The sequence below is a fragment of the Cyanistes caeruleus genome, chromosome 18 (assembly GCF_971803275.1).
Source record: "Cyanistes caeruleus chromosome 18, bCyaCae1.hap1.1, whole genome shotgun sequence".
In the NCBI taxonomy this organism is placed as follows: Eukaryota; Metazoa; Chordata; class Aves; order Passeriformes; family Paridae; genus Cyanistes; species Cyanistes caeruleus.
The window spans coordinates 4,005,566-4,026,695 of record NC_141718.1 but is presented as its reverse complement, the minus strand read 5'-3'; the positions used below and the strand labels follow the sequence as shown (position 1 = coordinate 4,026,695).

General features: G+C 52.9%; 2 protein-coding genes across 2 annotated transcripts in view; one reads left to right on the top strand and one right to left on the bottom strand.

The window, feature by feature from the left end:
- Positions 1-832: 832 nt before the first annotated feature.
- Positions 833-7,861, bottom strand: DAO (D-amino acid oxidase). The gene is made up of 10 exons (XM_023937397.2): positions 7,668-7,861; positions 7,426-7,540; positions 7,006-7,082; positions 6,537-6,602; positions 6,146-6,200; positions 5,617-5,721; positions 5,089-5,171; positions 3,512-3,629; positions 2,877-2,975; positions 833-2,577 (listed from the first exon to the last, which is right to left on the bottom strand). Exons 1-10 carry the CDS (start codon positions 7,859-7,861, stop codon positions 2,443-2,445), a joined length of 1,047 nt encoding a protein of 348 aa, XP_023793165.2. The 3' UTR covers positions 833-2,442.
- SSH1 (slingshot protein phosphatase 1) overlaps positions 5,087-21,130 on the top strand; it is a 38,669-nt gene continuing 22,625 nt past the window's right edge. Inside the window, exons 1-6 of the mRNA XM_086856066.1 lie at positions 5,087-5,104; positions 6,746-6,791; positions 6,871-7,185; positions 7,538-8,388; positions 10,005-10,136; positions 14,578-14,618. Coding sequence (XP_086712192.1) covers positions 10,071-10,136; positions 14,578-14,618 — 107 coding nt within the window. The 5' untranslated portion in view covers positions 5,087-5,104; positions 6,746-6,791; positions 6,871-7,185; positions 7,538-8,388; positions 10,005-10,070. The remainder of the gene's footprint in view (positions 5,105-6,745; positions 6,792-6,870; positions 7,186-7,537; positions 8,389-10,004; positions 10,137-14,577; positions 14,619-21,130) is intronic.

The window sequence follows — 21,130 nt, the reverse complement described above, 5'->3', positions numbered from 1 at the left end:
TTTCTTCTGTGGTTACTTTTTGGCATCCTGGGGCATTTCTAAAGCTCATTCTCAGCATCATGGAATATCCTGAGCTGGAAGGGATCCACAAGGATCATCCAGTCCAACTCCTGGCCCTGCACAAACTCCCCAACAATCCCACCCTGTGCCTGAGGGCATTGTCCAAATGCTCCTTGAGCTCTGGCAGGAGTTTTCCCAAACGCCAGAGCTGCTGTTTGCCAACCTCCCTGATACTTGATGTGCTTCCAGCTTTGTTCTGGGTCACAGGAGATCCTTGTGGAGAACTGGGAGCTTCTAAAATGGGCTGACACTGGACATGGGAGGTGGAGTTTTGTGTGTGTCAGAGGACATGCAGGAATTGTCCAGACCCCATTCCCCGACTCCCTGACCTCTCCCTGGCCTCAGGAGAGAGCTTCAGTCCCTCAGTGGGGAATTTTCCCAGGGAAGCTGTGGCTGCCCCATCCCTGGAAGTGTCCAAGGTCAGGTTGGACAGGGCTTGGAGAAACCTGGGATAGTGGAAAGTGCCCTGACAGGGTGGTGGGACTGGATGATCTCGAAGGTCCCTTCCCATCCAGATCCATGATTCTGTGATTTCTGTGAGTTCTTAATGCCCTGGGGACTGTCAGCAGTCACAGGCCTTCACACAATGATATTCCAGGTTCTCTGGTCTGCTTGGAATCTGCAGTGATGACTCCTACTCCTTCAGGATGAAATGTCTAGGACAAATGTGTGTGGAGACATGGAATGATGATCTCCTGGGATGTTTCTATGGAATCATCATTTGAGGCCCTGCCCGTGCCATCACTAAGAGGAACAAGCATCACGCACAGGAGATTTGAACATTCCTTTTATTGGTCACACAGATTAAATTGAGGCCTTTAGAAAACAAACAGAATTAACCTGCAAATAAAATTACAGATCAGCCCATTCCTGTTTGCCAAGAGGCCATGTGAGATCACAGGGCAGTGGCTCCTGCAGGCTCTGAGATCCCAAGAATCTTATTGCCAGGTGTACAATAATTTCCTACACCCAGCAGAATTTTCCCAAAATCACCAAAGTGGGGCTGGATTTACAGCACAGAACATGCTCCTGAATTATTTGGAATAAGTGAAACCAAGGGGATCCAGTTCCCCTGAATGGCTTTTCCAGAGGTGGGATCACAGACTATTGAGTTCAGCATTAACCAGCAGGGAATTTTCTCCAGCTTTTGTTTTCCTTTTCCTACCCTTTTCCTGACTTTACACAGTGACAGCAACATTTCCAGGGAAGCTGGAAATTCCTTTGGACAAACTGGCTCCCAGTTTCCCCTGCCCAGCTGTTTGCTGAGCCCACGGCACGGAGATGCACTCGGGCATTCCCAAATCGCCGAGGCGCGGCCGCAGCACGGCCCACGCTGCCGAGCTATTCCTGGCACACGGAGTCATCTGCAGAGAGGAGCTGCATCATGGATGAGTAAGGAACTCTTGGCTTATCCACACAGGAGAGTGAGCCACGCACTGTGCTGGGCTCAGATTTGGATTTGAGGCTTCCTCATCGTCCAGTGCCCTGTCTGGGATGGTTTGTAAAGCAGGAAAGACACGTGCCATGGGAAAATCAGACAGGCTGTATCTTCAGAGCAGTGTGTTTGGTCCCCAACAGTGTCCCTGAACATGCCAAAAAGTCCTGCTCCTCTTCTTAGAGGCACAACCTTTCCCAAGCCAGGCCCTCTCTCTGAGCTGTGTCCCACAGCTGGGAGAAATGGGAAGCTGAGGGGCCCGTGGGAGTTTTAGGGACAAGAAAAGCTATTTTCTTATGCTCTCTGCTATATATAGAGCCTGGCAAGACCACAGGGCTGGAACAAATTGCTTTTGTTGCTAAAACATCATTTGAAAAGGCCATTTTAGGCAAGTGCTGCTGTCTGGTGCCAGCTACACTAAGCAGGTGCTGTGGGCCGAGCTCTGTCCTGGCAGGAATGTGAGGAAAACTGGTGTAAGCCAGGCACGTGCTCCCAGAGCTGCTGTTACTTCCCTGGGAGCCTCAGAGCTTCTTCCTACTAAGGAGCTTTCGCCTCCTGGGGGGGAGCCTGTAAATCTAATTACACACTGGGTGTTGGAGCAGCCAGCACAGACCTCAGGTGTCCCCAGCTCTGTTTCAGATCCTGTCCCCTGGTGCAGATGAACTGCAGGACTGCCTAGGGTTCAGCTGAACCCAGCTTGCCCTCTGCAGCCTGACCCCAAACAGCACTTTGTCATGGATGATTAGTCCATATCTGATAGCCCTTCCTCTAGGCAGGCTGTGGGAGAAGTGGAGCCATCTGGAAAACGACAGAGACCTGGAAATGAGATGCTGAGAGCCAGAGCTGGAGCAGGGTGGAGCAGCCCGTGCGTGTATCCCTGTGTTGTTCCCATCCTTCTGCTGTGATTCCTAAGCTACTGTTGTCACATATTCCAGGGGAGCAGGTGCTCACAAGCGGGGCCCTGGGGGGGTGGCCAGCTGCTTCTTCTCCTGCAGGATGTTCCCAAAGAGCCGCGCCGCTGCCATGGCACAGCCCCAGTGGATGGTGATCCCAAACCCACCGTGGCCGTAGTTGTGAATCACCTGGGGGAGAAACATAGAATCCCAGGATAGATTGGGGGGAATCTCAAAGCCTGTCTTGTTCCATCCCCTGCTGTGGGCAGGGACAGCTCTTACTAAATCCAGGTTGCTCCCACCGATCCCTGAGCACTTCCAGGGATGGGGCAGCCACATCAATAATTTGTTTCAGTTTCTCTGACGTTTATCCCTGGGCTCAAAGATTCCCTCGATGTTGGTGGGGAGATGGAGAGAGGGACAATCATGACCGGGGCACAATTAACACAGTCATTAATTACACTCAGCCCCCGGGGCTGTGTGGGTACCTCTGCCTGGAGATTCCCGAGGCGGATGCTCTCCCGCTCCAGGCGGACCGAGGGCCGTGCTGGTCTCAGGCCGCTCCACTCCTCGACAATCTTCGCTTTCTGGAAGCAAAACCACATCAGCACTGCACAGCATTCCTTGGAATCCCACCAGCAAAACCTCACAGCACCAGGTGAGCTCTGAGATGAGCTGGGACAGGGAGTTCCCCATCCTGCAGCAGCTTCAGGGAGAACAATTTGGGATGGCAGTGCCAGCCTGGAGCTGAGGCAAATCCCTGTGCCAAATCCTGTTACCTTTCCTGCTGATCCAGGGGATAACAGCAGCGCTGGGAGTGGACACAACCCAGCCTCACCCCACACAACCCTCCTCTAAAGGTGTGGGGACACCTCAACCAAAGGGCTGGAACCTCCCAAAGCTCTGCTTCTATTTTTTACCAGCTACATGAGTAATTATTATCCCTCCAAACCTTGTCTCCGCCCCAGCCCTGCCTCAGGCAGGTGGAAGAGTCCTGGGTGTCTGTGATGGACACACAGAAACTCATGGAAACATCGAGGTCCTGTGGTTTGGCCCAGCAGCCATTCCTGCATCCTGAGCTGGCCAGCTCCCCGTGCCCCATGCTGGCAGTCAGGTCACCCACCTGGAGAGTCGGGAGCAGCCTGCAGCAGTTGTCCCAGATGGATTTGTGATCCTTGGCACTGTTCTCCTCACTCCAGTTTCCGTGCTGGTAAATCCCTCCCAGGACCGTCAGCTTGCTCCTGCACCAGGAGCCAAAGGAGACACACGGTGGTGGCCTGTTCCCAGCTGTCCCCTGTGGGGCCACCACATGGAGGGACACTGTGTGAGTGTGATGTTGGATCCTGCTACACCCTGAGCCTGCAAAATATTCCAGTGGGAGAAACTCCCACACGGAGCAGGCGGAGAGCGGCGCCTGCACATCTGCTCATGAGCAAGTCACTCATTAAATCCTGTCAGCCCTTCCTTGTCTGGGCAAAGCAGACAGATAATTCCATCCTTATCAAACAGGTCTGCTCCTGCCTGGCTCAGGAAGAGCTGGAAGGAACAGGATGGCTCTGGAGGGGAACACAGAGAACAGATTGGTGCTGCTGCTGCCCAAAACTCCTGTGGATTAACAAAGGACAGGAGGCAGGTTAAGGCTGAGGGGGGCCTGGAGGGATCTGTACCGGCTGGACCCTTCCAAAACCTTGTTTGATCATTGGGAAGCACAAAAACAAAAGGAGGGACCTTCCAGGGCTGAGTCCTCCACATGAGCACTGGGTCCAGCTCTCCCTTTGGGATCAGCCTGGTGGCCAGCTCTGACAGCTCGAGCTAAAACAAGCACAGGCAGAGGAATTCATCTGTGGCTGGGACTGTGACCAGGAATCACTCGGGATACGCTGCATGGGGGCTGTGAGCCTGCAAAGCTCCTGTTTACATCCTGGCTTACTGCCTAAGCCTGAAGTATTAGGACAATAGGAAGTGCCAGAGATGCAGCATTCAAATTCCTGCTCAAAGACCCCTCTCCATTGCCACAGCTCAGCACAGGGTCACTGCAGACCCCTGGGAGGAAGCAGAGCTGGGATGAACAGCAGATGGATTTATTTATCCCATGGTGTAGCTCCCTGGGCAGGGCCAGGAGTTGGGCTTGATCCCTGTGGTCCCTTCCAGCTCAGGATATTCCATGATTCTATGACAAACCCAATGAGATGCCCCCAGGCTCACCAGCAGCTCAGGGGACAGTGAAGAGAAGGCTGAGCTTTCCCAGGGAGGTTTTGTTGAAGTAAAAGAATTCCTGCCCTGTTTTTATGGGAGCATGGATCAGCAGTGCCATTCCCCACCCTGAGCTGCTGCACCACAGTTTGGTCCACACCATTAATAATAAAGATGTCTATAGATGTGAAAACAAAATATGTCCCCCAAAATATTCACTCCACTGTCAGTGTTTGGCTGTTTTGGGGATTTGACCAGGACTGAGTTATCTTTGGTGGATTTTGGTCCTTGGAAAAGGACAGGACATGGAAGCACCATGGTGTTCTCTGTGCCGACTGGGAATTCCCTGGCTTTGCTGCCCACGTCCTTCTGCTCTTCTCCCACACAGCCAAGAAAAGCACCAGGGATGAAGCCAGACCTGGCAGACACCATGTCCCAGATGAGGCTTTGGGGACACTGACAGTGTCACCAGTGCCAGCCAGCCCTGCCTCTGCCATCGTCACCTACCCTGGGATGACGTAGGGTGAGTTGTAGATCCCGGATTTCACGTCGTGAGTGATGATGAAATGCTTCACCCATGGGGCCAGGACCTGGGAGATGAAGAGGAGGAGAGTGGGTGCCAGGCTTTGGGGGCAGTGGGAGGGACACGAGGGACACTGTACTCCCTGTGCTGCCTTCCCTGGGAAGATGGGAAAACAGGAGCGCAGGTAGGGAGGAGTTTCCTTCTTTCCTGTGTTTCTCCAAATAATCACCATCTTTTCCCAAAGATTTTATGTGTTTTTATTGTCAACATTGTGCCTCTGACCTCCCACAGCCCTCACCCTACGGAGAAACAGGCTGGAGACTGAGGGCATTCCCAGAGCTGACCCAGGAATGGGATCCTGGTTGGTTTCAGCTGAGGAGTGTTTGCTGGGAATCAGGACCCAATCCCAGTGTGGATCCAGCCACAAGCCCAAGGTTTTCCCCAGAGGGTACAGACACTCCTCGTGGTAACAGAGGGATTTTTGGGAAGCCCCCGGGCCTGGCTCAGCTCACCTTGATGATCTGGCCCCGGCCAGGCTGCAGCTCTGGGTCAGGCTGCAGGTCCCCAGCTCGCATCCCGCTGCAGTTCAGCACCACATCCACACCCTGGGAAAACAGCTGAGGAGAGAGGGACACGGCTGGGAGCAGCACACAGAGGCACAACATTCCTGCTTCCAAATGAGCCAAGTGCTCTTTCCAGCAGCCAGGAAATGGATAAACCATAAGGGCCAGCCAGATCCAGGGCCCAGCTTCCCCAGCCAGCTCCTGCTGACAGCCCATGTGTGCCACCAAGCCATTCCAGGGAAAGCTGCCAATCCATGCTGGATAAATGCTCTACCCCATCCTCCATCAACTATCCCTCAATACCCAAGACCCTTTATTTTTCCTGGTAGAATTTATTTCCTGGATCTTGGCATAGTCTTGTCCCCTGGCCCATCACTTGTGCCAGGGAATATCTGGGAACAGCACCTGCTGTTGGATGCTGCTTCTCCACTCTGGGATGGGGCTGTGCCCTCTGCCCTGGCTCCACATCCCCACTCACCTCCTGGAAAGACTCAACCTTCTTATGGAAAAACTTCACTCCCCTCTGCGTCAGCCTGGGAAGCACAAGTTCATTTGTTACTGGCAAATTAAAAGCAAGTTTTCAATACCAGGACACCTGCTCAGCACTAAAAATTGCAGGAATAAAATCAAGCCCCAAATTCTTCCAAAGCTCTTGGATGCAGCTCCAGTTATCCCATTACTTTAATTTTTGTCATGCAAAAGATCCACTCCTGGGCTCACTGTTAAAGTGTTACCCCAATGGGGCAATGAACAGGAATTCCAGACCCTCTTCCCTGCTTCCCAGGGATGCATCTCTGGATACCCTATCCTGATGTGCAGGATGAAAATCCACACCTGCAGCCAGGGGAAACAAGAGCAGCTGCACTCACCTGTTGGTGAGCCAGGGCAGGTAACTCCTGCCCTCCAGCATCAGCGCCGTGTTGAACCAGCCATAGCTGAAAGAGGGGGAGAAGAGTCTGTGAGGACCTACAGGAGCCTCCTGCCCCAGTGTTCCTGACAGCCACTGTGGATCTGGGACCCCAAGTACCCCTGGGACCCTTCTCACATGACTGCATGATTTTTTCCTCCCTTTTTACAGCATAAAATACCTTCTGGTTTTCCTCCCCCATTTTGACACTGGTGAGGTAAGAGAGGAGCTGGAAGGGTTTCTGTGCTGGGTTGCTGCTTTTTTGGCCATTTGAATTTTTTCCTACTTATTTTAAGGGAAGCAATTTTAAAGAAGTGAGGACACTTCTATGCCTGCAGTTCCTTCTCCTGCTGCCCCATGCCAGGGCTGTATTCAGGAGGTATCCAGGACTGTCCTACGTGAGTCTCCAAAAAAAACAGACTGAAAAATACCTGTAACCAGGGAAGAGTTCAAGTTCTTTTGGTGTCAAGTTCCTGAATCCCAGGACAATGTTCTTCCAAGATGGGTCCTACAGCAGAGAAAGGGCTCTGAGATCATTAATGAACCGGGATCACCGTGGGACATAAGCTGTGGGGAGATCATGGGACACAGCCCATCCCAGAGAGACACAGGTGAGTGTGCAGCTGCCAGCACAGCTGGAGAGGCTCTGTCACTCCTGCTCTCCTAGGGCTCAACCCTTCCTCACAGCAATATTGCCTTGGGAGCACGGAAAACACCATGTCCCAGGCACTGTCACAAGGCAAACTTGGAAATATCGGGAAGCATTGGCTGGGAAGAAGCACAGCCCTGCCCACCGCAGGCAGCCGCTGAGCTGGAGCCTTTCCCAGCCCTGGCTGTGACCTGCTCCTTACCGGCACCGGCTCCGTGAACAGGTTGTAGCCAGAAATGAGGAAAAGTCCCATTTCCTTGGCTGCTGGGGAGTGCAGATGCCCAAGGAAGTAATCGAATGTCTCTTTATTCCAGAGCCTGTGATGAGAAGGGAAGAGTGGTGGCTCTGCCAGGCCCATGGAGCTGTGCCAGGGCAGTTCATGGCACACAGGGAAAGGGACACAGCACCCTCCTCCTCCTCCTCCTCCTGCTGCTGCTGCCTTACGTCTCCTGCAGGTTGCCGTGGTCACTCACGTAGGGCTGCCACAGCCCGGCCGCCCCGTCGCTGGTGGTGTGGGGGGTGAAGCGGTCAGCGTAGACCTCCAGCTCCAGGGAAGGCACCAGGCTGTGGAACTGCTCATGGATGCACAGGGCGCTGGAGAGCCCGATCACCCCGGCCCCGATGACGGCTACGCGCATGGCTCCGGCTCCTGCAAGGGATAAGGGCTCCAAGGGCAGTGCTGGGGCTGCTGGGCAAGCTGGGAACACCATGGGTGAACATCAGCTCCACTCCCAGAGCAGCAGGGAGGGGCTGAGGTTCTCATGGCGCATCTGTGTGCTTCTCTTGTAAAGCCTCCCAGGTCCTCCTCAAGCTCCAGCCAGGGGCTGGAATCATGGATGTGGAGCTGTGGCTCCTCAGTGCCTGGGGAATGTGTCTCCACCCCTGGCTGTGCCAGCAGAAAAGCTGCAGCTCAGCTGCTATGGCTGCACTTCTCACCTGGCACAAGGAGCTCCAGGTGTGTCCTGCCCCAGGACAGGGGCACAGCCTCGGGATCCTCCTCTGCATCCCACCAGCCACAGGCTGAGCAGCCAGGGAGATGCTGGAGCACCCAGCAACAGCTCCCATCTCCCAAGGGACACTGAGAACCCTCCATTCCCAGCTGCCCAACCCTGCCCTGAGCAGCTCACAATCCTTCCCAGCCACTGGCACGGGCTGGAGGCAGAAGGTGAGCACGGATAGAAAAGATGGGAAGCAGCAGGCGTTTTCCAGGGAGCAATGGTGGGTGTGGATCCTCACACCCTTGTCACCCTCAGGGCTGCACGTGAGGGTGGCTGTGCTGCCGCCCCAAACCCTCCCAGCTGAGAGAGTGGCTGTGGGTAAATTCTGGCTGCAAAGAGGGGCTGCAGCCCCTCTCCATCCTCTGGTTCCCTGTTGACAGCGCTTTCCTGCCTTGGAAAAGCTCTGTGGTCACTGCCTGTGCAGGGAGTGGACAAAGACCGGTTTGGGGAAGGGCTGGGGGTGCAGATCCTTGGCTGATTCTGGGAGCAGGAATAAATTCCAGCCCATGGGTTTTCTTGGACAAGGTGAAGTCCAGCATCTCTGCTGCGATAACAGAGGGACTGACATTTGCCAGGATGGAGGGATGAGTCACCGGAATGGCGCAGCGGGAGCTGCTTCCCATCTGCCGTGGTTTTATAACCCGCGAGAACCTGGGTCACCTCCTCCGCCAGGGACAGGGACTCGCCCCAGCTGCCCCTGCAGCACCACCTGAGGAGGATCTGCCAAAAAATAATGGGAATACCCATTTTCCACCAGTTTACCTGCAGAGTGTGGGGTCCCCGGAGCAGTCACTGCCGTGTCCAGAGGCTTCAGAGTCAGAGTGGTTGTTACTGCCTAGCAGGGCAAGGTCTGAGTGTTCAGGACAGCAGGGCCAAAGTCTGCTCTGGCTCTAGGGAGAGAGGTGGAGTTCCCACGTGATGCCACTGGCAGGCAGCCCCAGAGTCATGGGAAACAGGGTCACCACCATCAGTGGCAGAACGCCATCCCTGCCACTTGTCTCCATGGTGACCACTGGTGGACCAGGACACAGCGATGCGTTTAGTGGGCATGGTCTTGGAGGTCTTTTCCAACAGCAATGATTCTATGACTTCCTGGCATCTGGATTTGCAGAATCACTTAGATTAGAAAAGACCACTGGGGTCAACCTTTGACTTTTGATCACCATCTTGCCAGGGCAAAGTAGTACTGGGTATTACTTGGTAGTACTATAGACCAAAGTACTAAGTACTAAGTACTAAGGTCACATCCAGTTGCTTCTTGAACACAAGATTAATTTGGGATCTCAAAAAATTGAGTGCTTCTGGCTCAGTTTTTGAGAAGGAAGAGAGGCTGAAGGAATCAGGATTGTTCAGCCTGGAAAAGAGAAGGCTTCGGAGGGACCTAACTGTGGCCTCCCAGCACCTGAGGGCAGCCTGATGGAAAAATGGAAAGTGACTATTTACAAGGGCCAAGAGCGACAGGACAAGGGGGAATGGCTGTACACTGACAGCAGGGATAATGGATATTGGGAAGAAATTCTTCCTTGTGAGGCTGTGGAGGCCCTGGCACAGGTTTCCCAGAGCAGCTGTGCCTGCCCCATCCCTGGAAGTGTCCCAGGCCAGGTTGGACGGGGCTTGGAGCCACACGAGCCAGTGAAAGGTGTCCCTGAGTATGGAATGGGATGATGAATGAAACAGGGCGGGATTTTGGGGTGGGATGGGCAGCGAGGCCCCGCCCACTAACGCAGACCACGCCCACATATCGAGACCACGCCCCTCTCAATCCCCGCCCTTTCCCCCGCAGGCCCCGCCCCGGCCCTGCCCCTTCCCGGCGTGAGGGGGAGGCGGCCGCGGCCCCGCAGCTGCAGCCATGGCGCTGGTCACCCTGCAGCGCTCGCCGACCCCCAGCGCCGCCTCCTCGGCCAGCACGAGCGAGGTGAGCGGTGACGGGATGGGCAGGGACCGAGAGGGAAGGGGAGACTGAACCCCGGGGGTGGCGGCGGTGGATGGGGAGCGGGAAAGGGCGGGGTGAGGCCCCACTCGGGGACAGGCCCCTAAAGCTCGCCCCCAGCATCCCGTAACCCAAAGCTTCTGCCTCTATCACCCCTATAGACCAAGGTCCCCCATGGTCCCGGTCTCACGGCTCTGGCCTTTCACAGCTTTCCCCCTCCTGCCCCTGACTCCACCCCCACACAGCCCCTTAGCCCTCCTCAGTCATTTGTCCCCTGTCTTCATCCCCTCGCAGTCCCCATGGCCTGACTTCCGACAGCCCCCTGGCACCAGCTCAGCCCCTCAGTCTCCTGGTTTCGTGCCCTTCACTGCCGCTGGTCTCTCATGGCTCTCAGCTCTGCACTCCCCTGGTCCCCCATAGCCACTTACCCTCAGCCTTCCTCCCACTGCAGCCCCCATGGCTCTGAGCCTCACAGCCCCCACCACTCCCCGGCCCAGCTCAGCCCCTCACAGCCCCCAGTTATCCCAGTCCCTTCTTCTCATAGCCCCTGATGCTGCCCAGCCCCAGCCTTTTGATGCTGCCAGGCTGAGCCAGGCCTGGGTCTGTCCTGCCATCCCCCCCCACACAGCCCCATTCCCTTATGGCTGTCCCCCATTCCTTCCCTCAGCTGGCAGGGAGCCTGAACTCCCTAAACCCTAGGGCAGCCTGCTTCACCTCTCTCTTGCCATGTAAATCTTTAGGCAGAGTGCTGGGTCTGTCTTCACGGAGCAGCTGTGCTGGCCCTAGACCTTGTCCCAGCTTGGCATCCCAGAGCTGCCACCACCTCCTCCTCCAGAGATGCTCTGCTTTTCCCCATGTTATCCCTCTGTCACTGCCATGGCACCGTCTTTTCCCACATCTGCTGCAGCTCCTGCCCCTCAGGGAACTCACACCAGCCCTTCCCCATGGTGACCATTGTCAGTTCTCCAGGAGCAGCTCACATCCTGCTCCACCCCATACCTGTGCCACTCCTCACGGTCGCACATCCTCCCCCGTGCTGCTGCCCTCTCCTTCACCCAGCACTGCTGCTCCAGGACCTGTACCTGCCACTTCACCTGCCCCATGGTGCCATCTGTGCCCTGCTGGCCTGGCACTCTGCATGTCCCAGCTCTGCTGCACATTCCCTCCACTCCTGTGCCCCAGAAATGCCCTCTCCTGCCTCTGCCCAGCCTTGGGCTTCTGCATCTTCCCCCCCCCCACTCCCACATGCCATCCAAACACAGCTGCACCTCCAGTTTCTCTTTCTTCTTGCCTTTTTCCCTCCTATCTCATCTCTTTTGTGACCCTCAAAGACAGGCCTGGTGTTTCTCTGCACATCCTCCCTGTGCATCCCTCTCCCCCCAACACTTCTTTCCTTTGATGTTCACTGTCCTTGGCTTCGCTCTGTCCCCACTCCTGCCAGGTAAACAATCCTATTTGTCACCTGTCAGGTCCCTGTGACTCCCCCGATTAGCTGGTCTGAGGGGGGAGCAGGAGGGGGGAGCCACAAAGCTCCCAGGTTCTCCCTGGCCCCAGGGGCTGCAGGGGGTCCCTGGCTGCAGGGACCCAGGTTTGGGCCAGTTGAGCAGCTTGGAGATATGAGTTGCACTTTTTGAGGGAGTTTTCAGAAGGAATTTTGTGGGATCTGGTTTAGACAGAGTGTTAAACAAGACCCAGTTGCCACCCAATCTAGAGAGATGAAAATGAGCTGTAACCCTGGAGCAGGCAGTGGAATTAGACTGGATTTAACTGGTGCAGGTGGGAGAGGAGTCAAAGCAGGCCTTGCCATGTACATCTGTCTTAGGCATTGCTTTGTGTCAGAGCTGCTGCTAGTCATTGTATTTTCTGTGGGGTGACCATACAATTCTCCTTTTTCCTCCCAAAAATCCTGCCCCAAATTTGCTGCCAGGTGTTGTCTGGCAGGGCACTTCTGCTACCAGCACCCACAGCTCAGGTGTGATGAGGTGGCTCCCAGAGGAAGACATTGAGTCCTGTTAGAATGGTCTCTTCTGGCATGAAATACCATAAAATTATGATTTCCAGATTCAGCATGTTGTTTTTGCAAAGTTATTTTAAAGAAAAAAAACATCAAAAAGTGCCAGCCTGTTCCTGTTCTCTTAGGATCTTTCTTGCTAGGAAGATCAGGGTTCATTGGGGCTTTTAGCTGAATAATTACTAGGAGATATTTTAATGGGAAACTATGACCACATGCTCTTGCTAATTGTGTCTGTGCTGCTGTGGCCTCTCCTAACTCACAAACCCAAAGGAATTTATTAAATGGATGCTGCCATAAATTCTTAGGAGAGAATGGTTCACACACACTTGCAAACTTGCACTGCTTGTGCATCTCCCTTCCACACACCTCCCATTGCTGTGGTCCTTCAGAACAGCCACACTCAGGACAAGTCCCCAGGGAGGGATGTGGCAGTGGCTGCTGGGTCTGGCCATGGTGGGATGAGCAGCTACAGCTCCACACCCCACAGTGTGTGGTGCACCCCAAATCCAGCTCCACACCCCACAGTGTGTGGTGCACCCCAAACCCTGCCAGCTGTAAGGGAAGCTCTAAGCGGGACAGGGCAGGAGGGCTCGGCATGGCCTTGCTTTGGTTTCCCTGCAGTTTTTAGTAGAAAATACAGGGAAATTCAGCTTTGGGAACAGCTCAGCTCCTGCAGGAGAGGAGCCCACAGCAGCTCCAGGCCCAGCCCTGCTCTGAGCCCCAGCTGATGACATCCAAGAGTTGTCATCCTCACAGTCACGTTTGTTTAAAAAGGAAGAAAGTTTTTCTCCATTTGTTGCTACGAGACAGCCCCAAACAAATAGGAGGGTGACCCTGCAAAGGTCCCAAACCTGCCAGAGCTTCCCAGGGCTGGGGGATCTGCCAGTGGGGGCACTGGGACTCGGGGTGCTCTGGGGCCCTGCCTGCAGCCCAGATCTGCACTGTAAACAGACTAAAAATAGCCATGGTATGCTCCTCACCCTCTGCTGGGTCAGTCCGGACAGCCTTGTGCATCTCCCTGCATCCAAATGGCCACAGTTCCAATATCCGGCCTCTGCTGTTACATTTGCGGGTATTTTTTTTTCTCCCCTTGCTTTACTTGTTTTTCACAGATTGTCAGCAGAGCAGCTCCTGTGCCCTCCAGCCTCCTGAGTCCTAGCTTGAGAGGATGGGGAGCAATCCAGGTCCCCTCACCCCTCCAAAGCTCCCATCTTGAACATTTGAAATGATACAATTAACTTGTTTTTAACTTGTACAAAACCACCTGGAAACAAGTAACTCTTACTGAGACCCTCATTTGATGTGGGTTTGGAGCTATGCTGTTGGAAATAATGGGATGTTTCCCCAAGTGTCAGCACTGATGGAACCTGATTCCTTCAAGGCTTGTGTCCCTTCAGCTTTGTCAGGATCTGGTGTGCTGTGACTGTGGAGGATTTCCTGTAAGGTCCCTGCTTTGCTTTTTGGGCCCAAATCTTCTCCCCAGCATAACCTTGCCCTCCAAGGGATGCTCCCAGCCCTTTTTCCTCTGTACTCACACAGAACCAAAGCAGAAGTATATTAGAGCCTGTTGTTTTGGTTTCTTTTTTTTTTTTGTCAGCTTTGGATGCAATTAGCCCCAACTCTGCTTTTCTTTAATAAGGAATTTTGTCTCCTGGCTACTAGGGAAGTTGAAGGGGATGACTGGAAAGTACAACTCAAAGTGAAAATGCTTGGTTTTGGAAGCAGGCTGACGTCACACTTCTCTTTTGAGGAGAGTCAATAAAGTGTAGTGTCACCTGAGCAGCCAGATTTGCTTCCAGGGGGACTTTCCACCAGTGCCTGGTGCAGAAGTGTCCATTTTAATCCATGCCTGCCACCAAAGCAGCATGTTCCCCAGGAAGGCAGCAGGCAGAGGACATACATTGTCCTAACCTGGGGACACGTGTGCCAGCATCCAGGTGGAGGTGGCCTCCTTGTCCTGCCGGTGTAAGCCCTGGAGCTGCAAGTCAGGTGCTGGAGCTGGGACATTCCAGGGAGCACTTTTGGCTGTGTCCCTGTGCTTGGGACACCCTGAATCCCAGTGATTTGTGCCCAGCCGTGGCTGCCAGCTGCTGCCCTCACGTGTGTGCGCAGTGGGAGCGAGGTGTGCGCGCCGGTGACGTCGGGGTTGCCGCTCTTCAAGGCGCTCTGCGCTCCAGGACCAGCTTGCAGGATTAGGACCTAATAGCTTTAAAATCCCCGTGAGCCCCTTTGTCACCCGGCGCCGGGTGCTGGTGGCACACAGGACTAGGGAGTCTCATTTATCCCTGGTCCCGGGAAGAAAAACCCCTCGGAAAACAGCCCCTCACACCCTGTTGGTGCAGGGATTTTATTTAAAGGTGGAATGTGGAAACAACCAGCATGTAACTCCCTTGTATCCTTCTCTTCCCTCAGGCGGAGGTCGGCAGTGATGAAGAGCGCAGACTAAATGTGAGGTAAGCAGAGCTTTTGGGCTCTTAACAACGTTTCCACTGTTGCCGATTGTCTGCCAAGCATCCCAGTCCTGATCCCAAAGAGATCCCCCAGCCTGTGCCTTGCTAGAGGGGATGGCGTGGTCTGCGGAGAGCTGAACCTGGGGATGCTGTCTTCCTCATCAATTTTGAGATCAGCATTTAGCAAGCTAAAAGAATAAAAGAGAGTTTGTGATCCTTTTTCCCTGGTGGGAAGACACTGGAAAATTACTGGTCAGCTCTGGCCACAGCACTTTAATGTTATCACAGCATCTCTGACTCTGCTGCTGCTCCCTGAGGCTGGGGCTCCACTCAGGAAGGAGGATGTGCTCCCAGGGTGGGGGGGGGAGAGCTCTACTTATTCCTGGATATTAACTACCAGGAATTTGCCTCCTTGGTGTTATGCAGAGCCACTGTGCTCATGTAAAGGGAAGAAAGGGCTGCCAGAGAAGAGAGAGGCTCCTCTTGCTGATCCAAAGTGGTGACACAAGCTCATGTGCCATGGCCCTGGCTAATGGGGCTCTGAGTAATGCTGTGGATGGCTCACTCTAAGCCTGGCTCTTACCCTTTAACCTGTAAACCACAGCCCAGGGGAAAAGGGTAAAGGCACAGCAGTGGTTCAGCTCTCAGTTTCTTCTCCTTGTACCTCCTTTCTGCTTTCATTGTCTTGGGTTCAGGAAAAGCAAAGCCGTTCATGCTGCTGCTTGAACTGTGTTTGCCCTGCAAGTGAAGTCAGAGACCAGAAAGCAGGGCTGCTTGTGGACAGAGAAGGAAATTGTTGGGCTTTTTTGCTTCTGTGATCTGGGGTGGTGTCTCTTGGCTGCAGCCTGCCTGGGAGGCCTGGAATTCCATGGCTGTCCTGTCTGCACACACATGGGTTGCAGACAGAAGTGCTGTGTGTCTGCTCTGTGTGCTCTCCTGTGTGTGGGCATTTCATGGCTGGCTGTAATGCCATTGGAGAGCTGATGACTTTGTGGGGAATGGATTTTGCATTGATCAAATCAAAATTCAGAATTTCTTGTTCTGCTTCTTGTCCAAGACCCCAGCAGGAACCTGCTGAAGCCATGAACAGACACAGAACCCTAATTCTTTTACATTTCCCCATGTGGTATTAAACAGTAACATGTAACCAAGCAGGATGGCAGCCTCCTCTTTTAGATACACAGTTCAGTGCTGAAAGAGAAAATATAGCTTTATCCTCTTCGATGCAAATGTTCTCACTGTACAAATAAATCCTGGTGAGATCCTTGGATTTGTGGCCACCTTTGGTCTGTGGCCTCTTTGCAAGCCAGGCATGTGCATCCACCACTGACCAGAGCCACCAGCAGTGGCTTAGACCAGGCTTAAAGGCTGATGCTTTTCTCCTGGCTGTTGAAAAATGCTGCAGCACTGACGTTGGACACTGAGATCCCATGAGCTTCCTCTGTCCTTCAGTCTCCTGGGGCTGCTCTTCTGTATACGATTGTCAGGATAAGAATCTGGTAATTAAATAGCCAGACAGACCTCGAGAATCAGATGGCTCTCACGCACAGCCTCTGCTGTCCTCAGGGGGAAACACTGCCAAGAGCTGGAGGAAATGTGCAGACACAACCCAGATGATAAATGGAGCTTCTGTTTGTTTGGTGGGTCGATCCTGTCCCCTTCCCACTGGCCGCTGTCCCCTTCCCTGCTCTGGATTAATCTGCTGAGACTCTGCCCGGTGCCCAGGGGGTGGCAGAATTGTTCAACTTCATTGTGCTGCTTCTTTGAAAAATCCCTGCAGGATGGCCTGTGGTGGTGTTTGTGCCTGTTCAATCCTGGTCTAGCCTTGGTGACAGCTGGGCTTTGTCACATGTGCCCTGAGCACAGGGGTCAGCAGTCCAGCTCCTGGCTCTGCAGACCTTGGAGATCTAAGGGTGAGGGAAAAGGAAGGATTGTTGGAAACTTGTCCCCAACATGCTGCCAGCTCAAGCTGTGTTTCATCAATACAGGATGGCTGAGCTAGTACACATTTATGACATAATGTATTCATCTGCCTGGTGTCAAATTCTTTTTGTTCATTCCAAAACATTCCAGGATTTTCATTTGAGGTTGCATAGTTGGATCTGGTTTCATGAGCCATCTGATTGTTTTCTTGGAGGAGCAGGTCTGTATCGTTCTTTTGCACCCAGCCACATCTTATTGCTCCCTGGTCATCCTTCCTTATGGTTTCTATCATTCCAAAATGCTTTTCTTTATTCCTGGAACAGCTTCTACCCACAGGCCAAGGGGACATGCTCTAGGTTCATCTTTGCTTTCAAAGATAATTCTGCTATCTGCATTTTCTTGGACATTAATCTGCTTTAAGTCATCTTTTTCTCTGTTACCAAGCATTTTCTGGAAGCTTCAACAATGTAACATCCATACTGCTACCAGCAGGCAGCCAGGAGTCTGTGTTGCTCCCCTAGGGTAAAGACTCAGAGCAGAAGGAAAAATAAGAGATCTGAGAGCCCTGTAGGGCTCAGTGCAGCCAGAAGCTGCACGTCTGAGCTGTGTTATCGGTGTCTGCTCAAACCTTCGCTCCTGGATAACCATCAGGGAGATGCTGTGGCTTGATCCCTTTTTCCCTTAATGGTGCAGCACACCCACAGCTCACCCAAATCTTTGTAAAACCGCTGTCAGGGCTAGGCCAAGCCCATGGGAGGATGTGTTAGCCTAGACTTAAGCACAGCCTTAAGTTCTCTGAGATCAAGTTCCGCGCGAGCCTCGTGCGTGCGGTGCCTGTGGCCTTATCTCAGCCCCAGATCCTGCTGCTCCAGCTCTGAGCAAACTCCCAGGAGATGCTATCAAGGAGGAGGCAGAGCAGAGCCCAGCTCTTTCCCAGCTGCCTGCTCTGGCACAGGGCTGGATGTGCAGTTCTCTGTTTTTGGTGTGATCCAGTTGATTCTCACTCTTGGCTCTGCCACACCGAGGCAGAGGAGATGTTGTACAACCCAAATCACTCTGTGAGAGTGGGCTGTTTCTCAGATGTGGTTGACAAACACAGCAAGATAATCACTGGTTTTAATTACAAATATAAATAGGGTTGTTTAGCCAGTTGTTCTGTAATCTTTGCTTTGATTGATTTGCTTTCCAATCACAGCCTAAATGCAGGGTCGGGTGAATGTTTTCAGGCACCTTCTGCAGAGAGATAGATGTTGAACCACTGTGAAAGGGCCTGGAAGTTGGTTATGTCCAGGCTCTGATCAAGCCTGAAGATGGCTATGGAAAGAATTGGTCTTGTTTGGCACCTCTAAACCAAATTTTAAGAGCTGGCAAAAGCAGCTATGGGAAGTAGAGGTTTTCAGGGTTGGGCTCGTGTACATTTGCAGATCAGTGATCAACAGTAGGAGTTGTTGGAGCAGACAAACTCTTAACGGAGCAACAGCAGGTTTAGATACGATATCAGGGAAAATTCCTTCATGGAAAGAGTTGTCAAGCATTGGAACAGGCTTCCCAGGGCAGTGGTGGAGTCCTCATCCCTGGAGGAATTGAAAAGCTGCATGGATATGGCACTTGCTTTAGGGGTGGCCTTGGCAGAACCACAGGAGCAGCAGGACTTTATCTTGGAAGTCTTTTCCAACCTAAATAATTCCATGATCATCCCTCTGGCACACACCACAGGACACCATTATATCTTATATCACATATGTATATATTTTATACACTTAGTGTATATTTAATGTGTTTTATATTTTAGTGCACCAAAATTATCTTTTAACACCTTGATCCTCAATTTCTTTAGGGATTTAGGAGATGTTTTGCTGGAGCAGCACTGAATGAACGCCTTGTACCCATGGCCATGTTCACGGTGCCAGGCAGGCGCTCAGGGCGGGGGAACACGGGGGCAGCTGCCTTGAGGATTTATTTGTGGGGACAGCAGCTCATTACAGCCTTGACAGGTCCTGCTGGCTGCAGATTGATTGTGTCTCAGGGAGCTGGTGGGAGATCTCGGGGCAGAAGTTGCTGACTTCACAAAGTGTTCAAAACAGGACGTTGAATCACATCCTGGCCGGTGGCAGCATCCTGCCTTAGCGTGCTCCGTACAATGGGGAGGCACCGGCCCAGCCCCCGGGCCTCGGGAGCTCTCAGCCCGGAGGTGTGGCCCTGGAAGTTCAGGAAGGTATAATTAGGCCTTTACATTTTGTGGTGGGCTGTGTGTGGATGTTCAAAGGCCACAGAGCTAAGGAAGCGTTCATTTATTTGACACTTATTTAAGATCTGGCCTTTCCAGGAAACTGTTGCTGACTTGAAGTTGAGCAACATGAGTTTACTTGGATGTAGGTAGAGCAACAGCAGGAGAGCTGCCAATTTGAAGATGTGATGATCAGACTCTTTTGGAATTATATCTAAATCTTTTTGGGTTTTTTTTTCCTTCCATGAAACCTCAGCAGTTTGGCAGAACCCAAACCATGAGGCCCTATTATCAGAGGTACTGGCTGTGCACTGAGCACTTGTTCCTGTAAAAGGCCAGTGTGGTCACTGTTTATTTAGGTGTTAGAGCTGGGTCAGAACAATATTTTGGTTTCAAATGCCTCTTGATTTGAAATATCTTAATCTTTGATAATTGTCTGCCAAGATCTGTGAGTCAGGGATTTCTCATAGAAATCAGAGCTGTGATCTGCCTGGCAAGTGCTCCTAAGATGTTTTTGGAATGGGGAATGGACAGAACACCTTCCTAGGCCTGCTTTTACTTCTTGTGAAATTATTTCCCAAGAGCACTGAGTCTTTTCCCAAACATTTACACATGCCTTTTGCAGCATTTAAATCCTTGATGCAGAATCCCTTCACCACTGCACAAAAATAAGCCAAAAACAAGCCCAGATTCAAACAGATTAGGGTACACAGCACATCCACCATTTGTTTATGTTTGTCTGGGATCAGGACTCTCCTTTGCAGGACTTGTCTTCCCTCTCTGAAGATTTTAGTTGCTTGAAGAAATCCTTGCTGCAAGAACTGCTCGTGAAGGAAACCTTCATATCAGGAACCAAGTCAGCCAGAAATACAGGGAATGGGACAAAATGTCCTGTTCAGATCTCCCAAAAAGCTGCCAGGTTCCTTGTTTGTTCTGTCTGCCATCCAAATGGTCACATCCAACCGTGTCCAACGCTTGCATCCCAGTGGAGACTGCTGCCCATGGCTTGGCATCTCCCTCCCAGCCCTGCAAAACATCCTGAACTGCAGCTGTCTGCTTCCCTCTGCAGCACCATCCTGCTTGGAAAAGGTGGCTTTGGAGTGGAAGGGGGAAAGAAGGATGAAGCTGAGTTTTTTACCACCACTTCTCCATTGTGAGTGAGCTTTGCCCCTGCCTGGCACTCTCCTGATTTTGGGAATGCTGGCTGTATACCCTCAGGGGGCTGGGAAGGCAGGCTGCAGTTTAGTTAAACACTCGAGGTGTCAGGGCTGAGCCAGAACTTTCCTCCCTCTCCTCTTAGCCCGCGTGATCCGCCTGGATTTATTTTATTTTGTTTTTCCACATTACCAATGTGTCAAGTACTCCCTGGTCTCCACTGCCTTTTTTGGAGCCATTCTGAAACCCAGCAGCTCGGCTGGTTTTCGGGTTGCTGTGCCACCAAGATTCCCAGCCATGCTTCCGATGCCATTGTCTGTGTCCTGGCTGACCTTCGCTCGCACCGCTTGGAAGCTGCTCCCTTAATCCTTCAAACTGTTATTCACCTTCCTTTTCTTTTCCAGTGGCGCCATTGGAGAGTTTCCACTTGTTTCTCTGGGAGACACTGCTGAGTGGGTGAAGTGGGGTGACTTAATAAAATAGTTCCAAGGATTAAAACAATGGGCTGACAGGAGGAATGCAGAAGGATGGGCCCATGTGCTGACAGCTCGGCTGGGGAGGAGGACAGGAGCAGGATCAGCTCCTGCCAGGAGTGTGGGTGGAGGCTCTGCCTCTGGTGTGGCCCCTCCATGGTGGGCATCTTCCCACTCTCCTTCAGCCTGGGCACTGCTCTGGGACAACTCCAGGGGTTGTGGCCTGGCTCACCCCTTACCTGTGGTCATGGAACAGGAATGACAGGAACATGGCAACATCCAGAACAGTGACTTGCAGGAAAACACAGGGAGCCAGTGTTTTGGGAATAGCTGGCTTTCCTCAGAGCACCAGGGAAATCCATGCTTTTGCTGGTGCTCTGTGTGTGCCTCTGCTCTTCCCCTGGGCCAGCTGCTGCTTTCCCAAACCTTGTCCCCCAAGTCCATGAGTCCAGGTGAGCGTGAGCTGCTGTGTGGAGCAGCTCTGCCAGCCCCCACGGCAGGGTGGGTGGCCCTGGGTTTACCACAGCGGGCTGGGGACAGTCCAGGGCATGCACTGGGGACACCAGTACTGGGAGGTTGTGTAGGGTTAATACTCCTTTTCCTAGCAGCTCGTGCAGGCTGAGGTTTGGAGAGGATCTGGCCTGGCCTCCTGAGGCAGCAACTGTCACCAAAGTGACATCGTGTTTCAGTGGGAATCTCAGAAATGCTCCTCAGGATTCAGACCGAGTTCCAAGCCC

What these genes read in the sequence shown, in the direction of transcription:
- DAO (XM_023937397.2), bottom strand. Translation starts at nt 7,861, where the DNA reads ATGCGCGTAGCCGTCATCGGGGCCGGGGTGATCGGGCTCTCCAGCGCC. An exon ending in GCCGGGGCCAGATCATCAAG is followed by an intron (nt 5,172 to 5,616) that starts GTGAGCTGAGCC and finishes TTCATCTCCCAG; the next exon opens with GTCCTGGCCCCATGGGTGAA. An exon ending in TCACCCTACGTCATCCCAGG is followed by an intron (nt 3,630 to 5,088) that starts GTAGGTGACGAT and finishes CTCCTGGTGCAG; the next exon opens with GAGCAAGCTGACGGTCCTGG.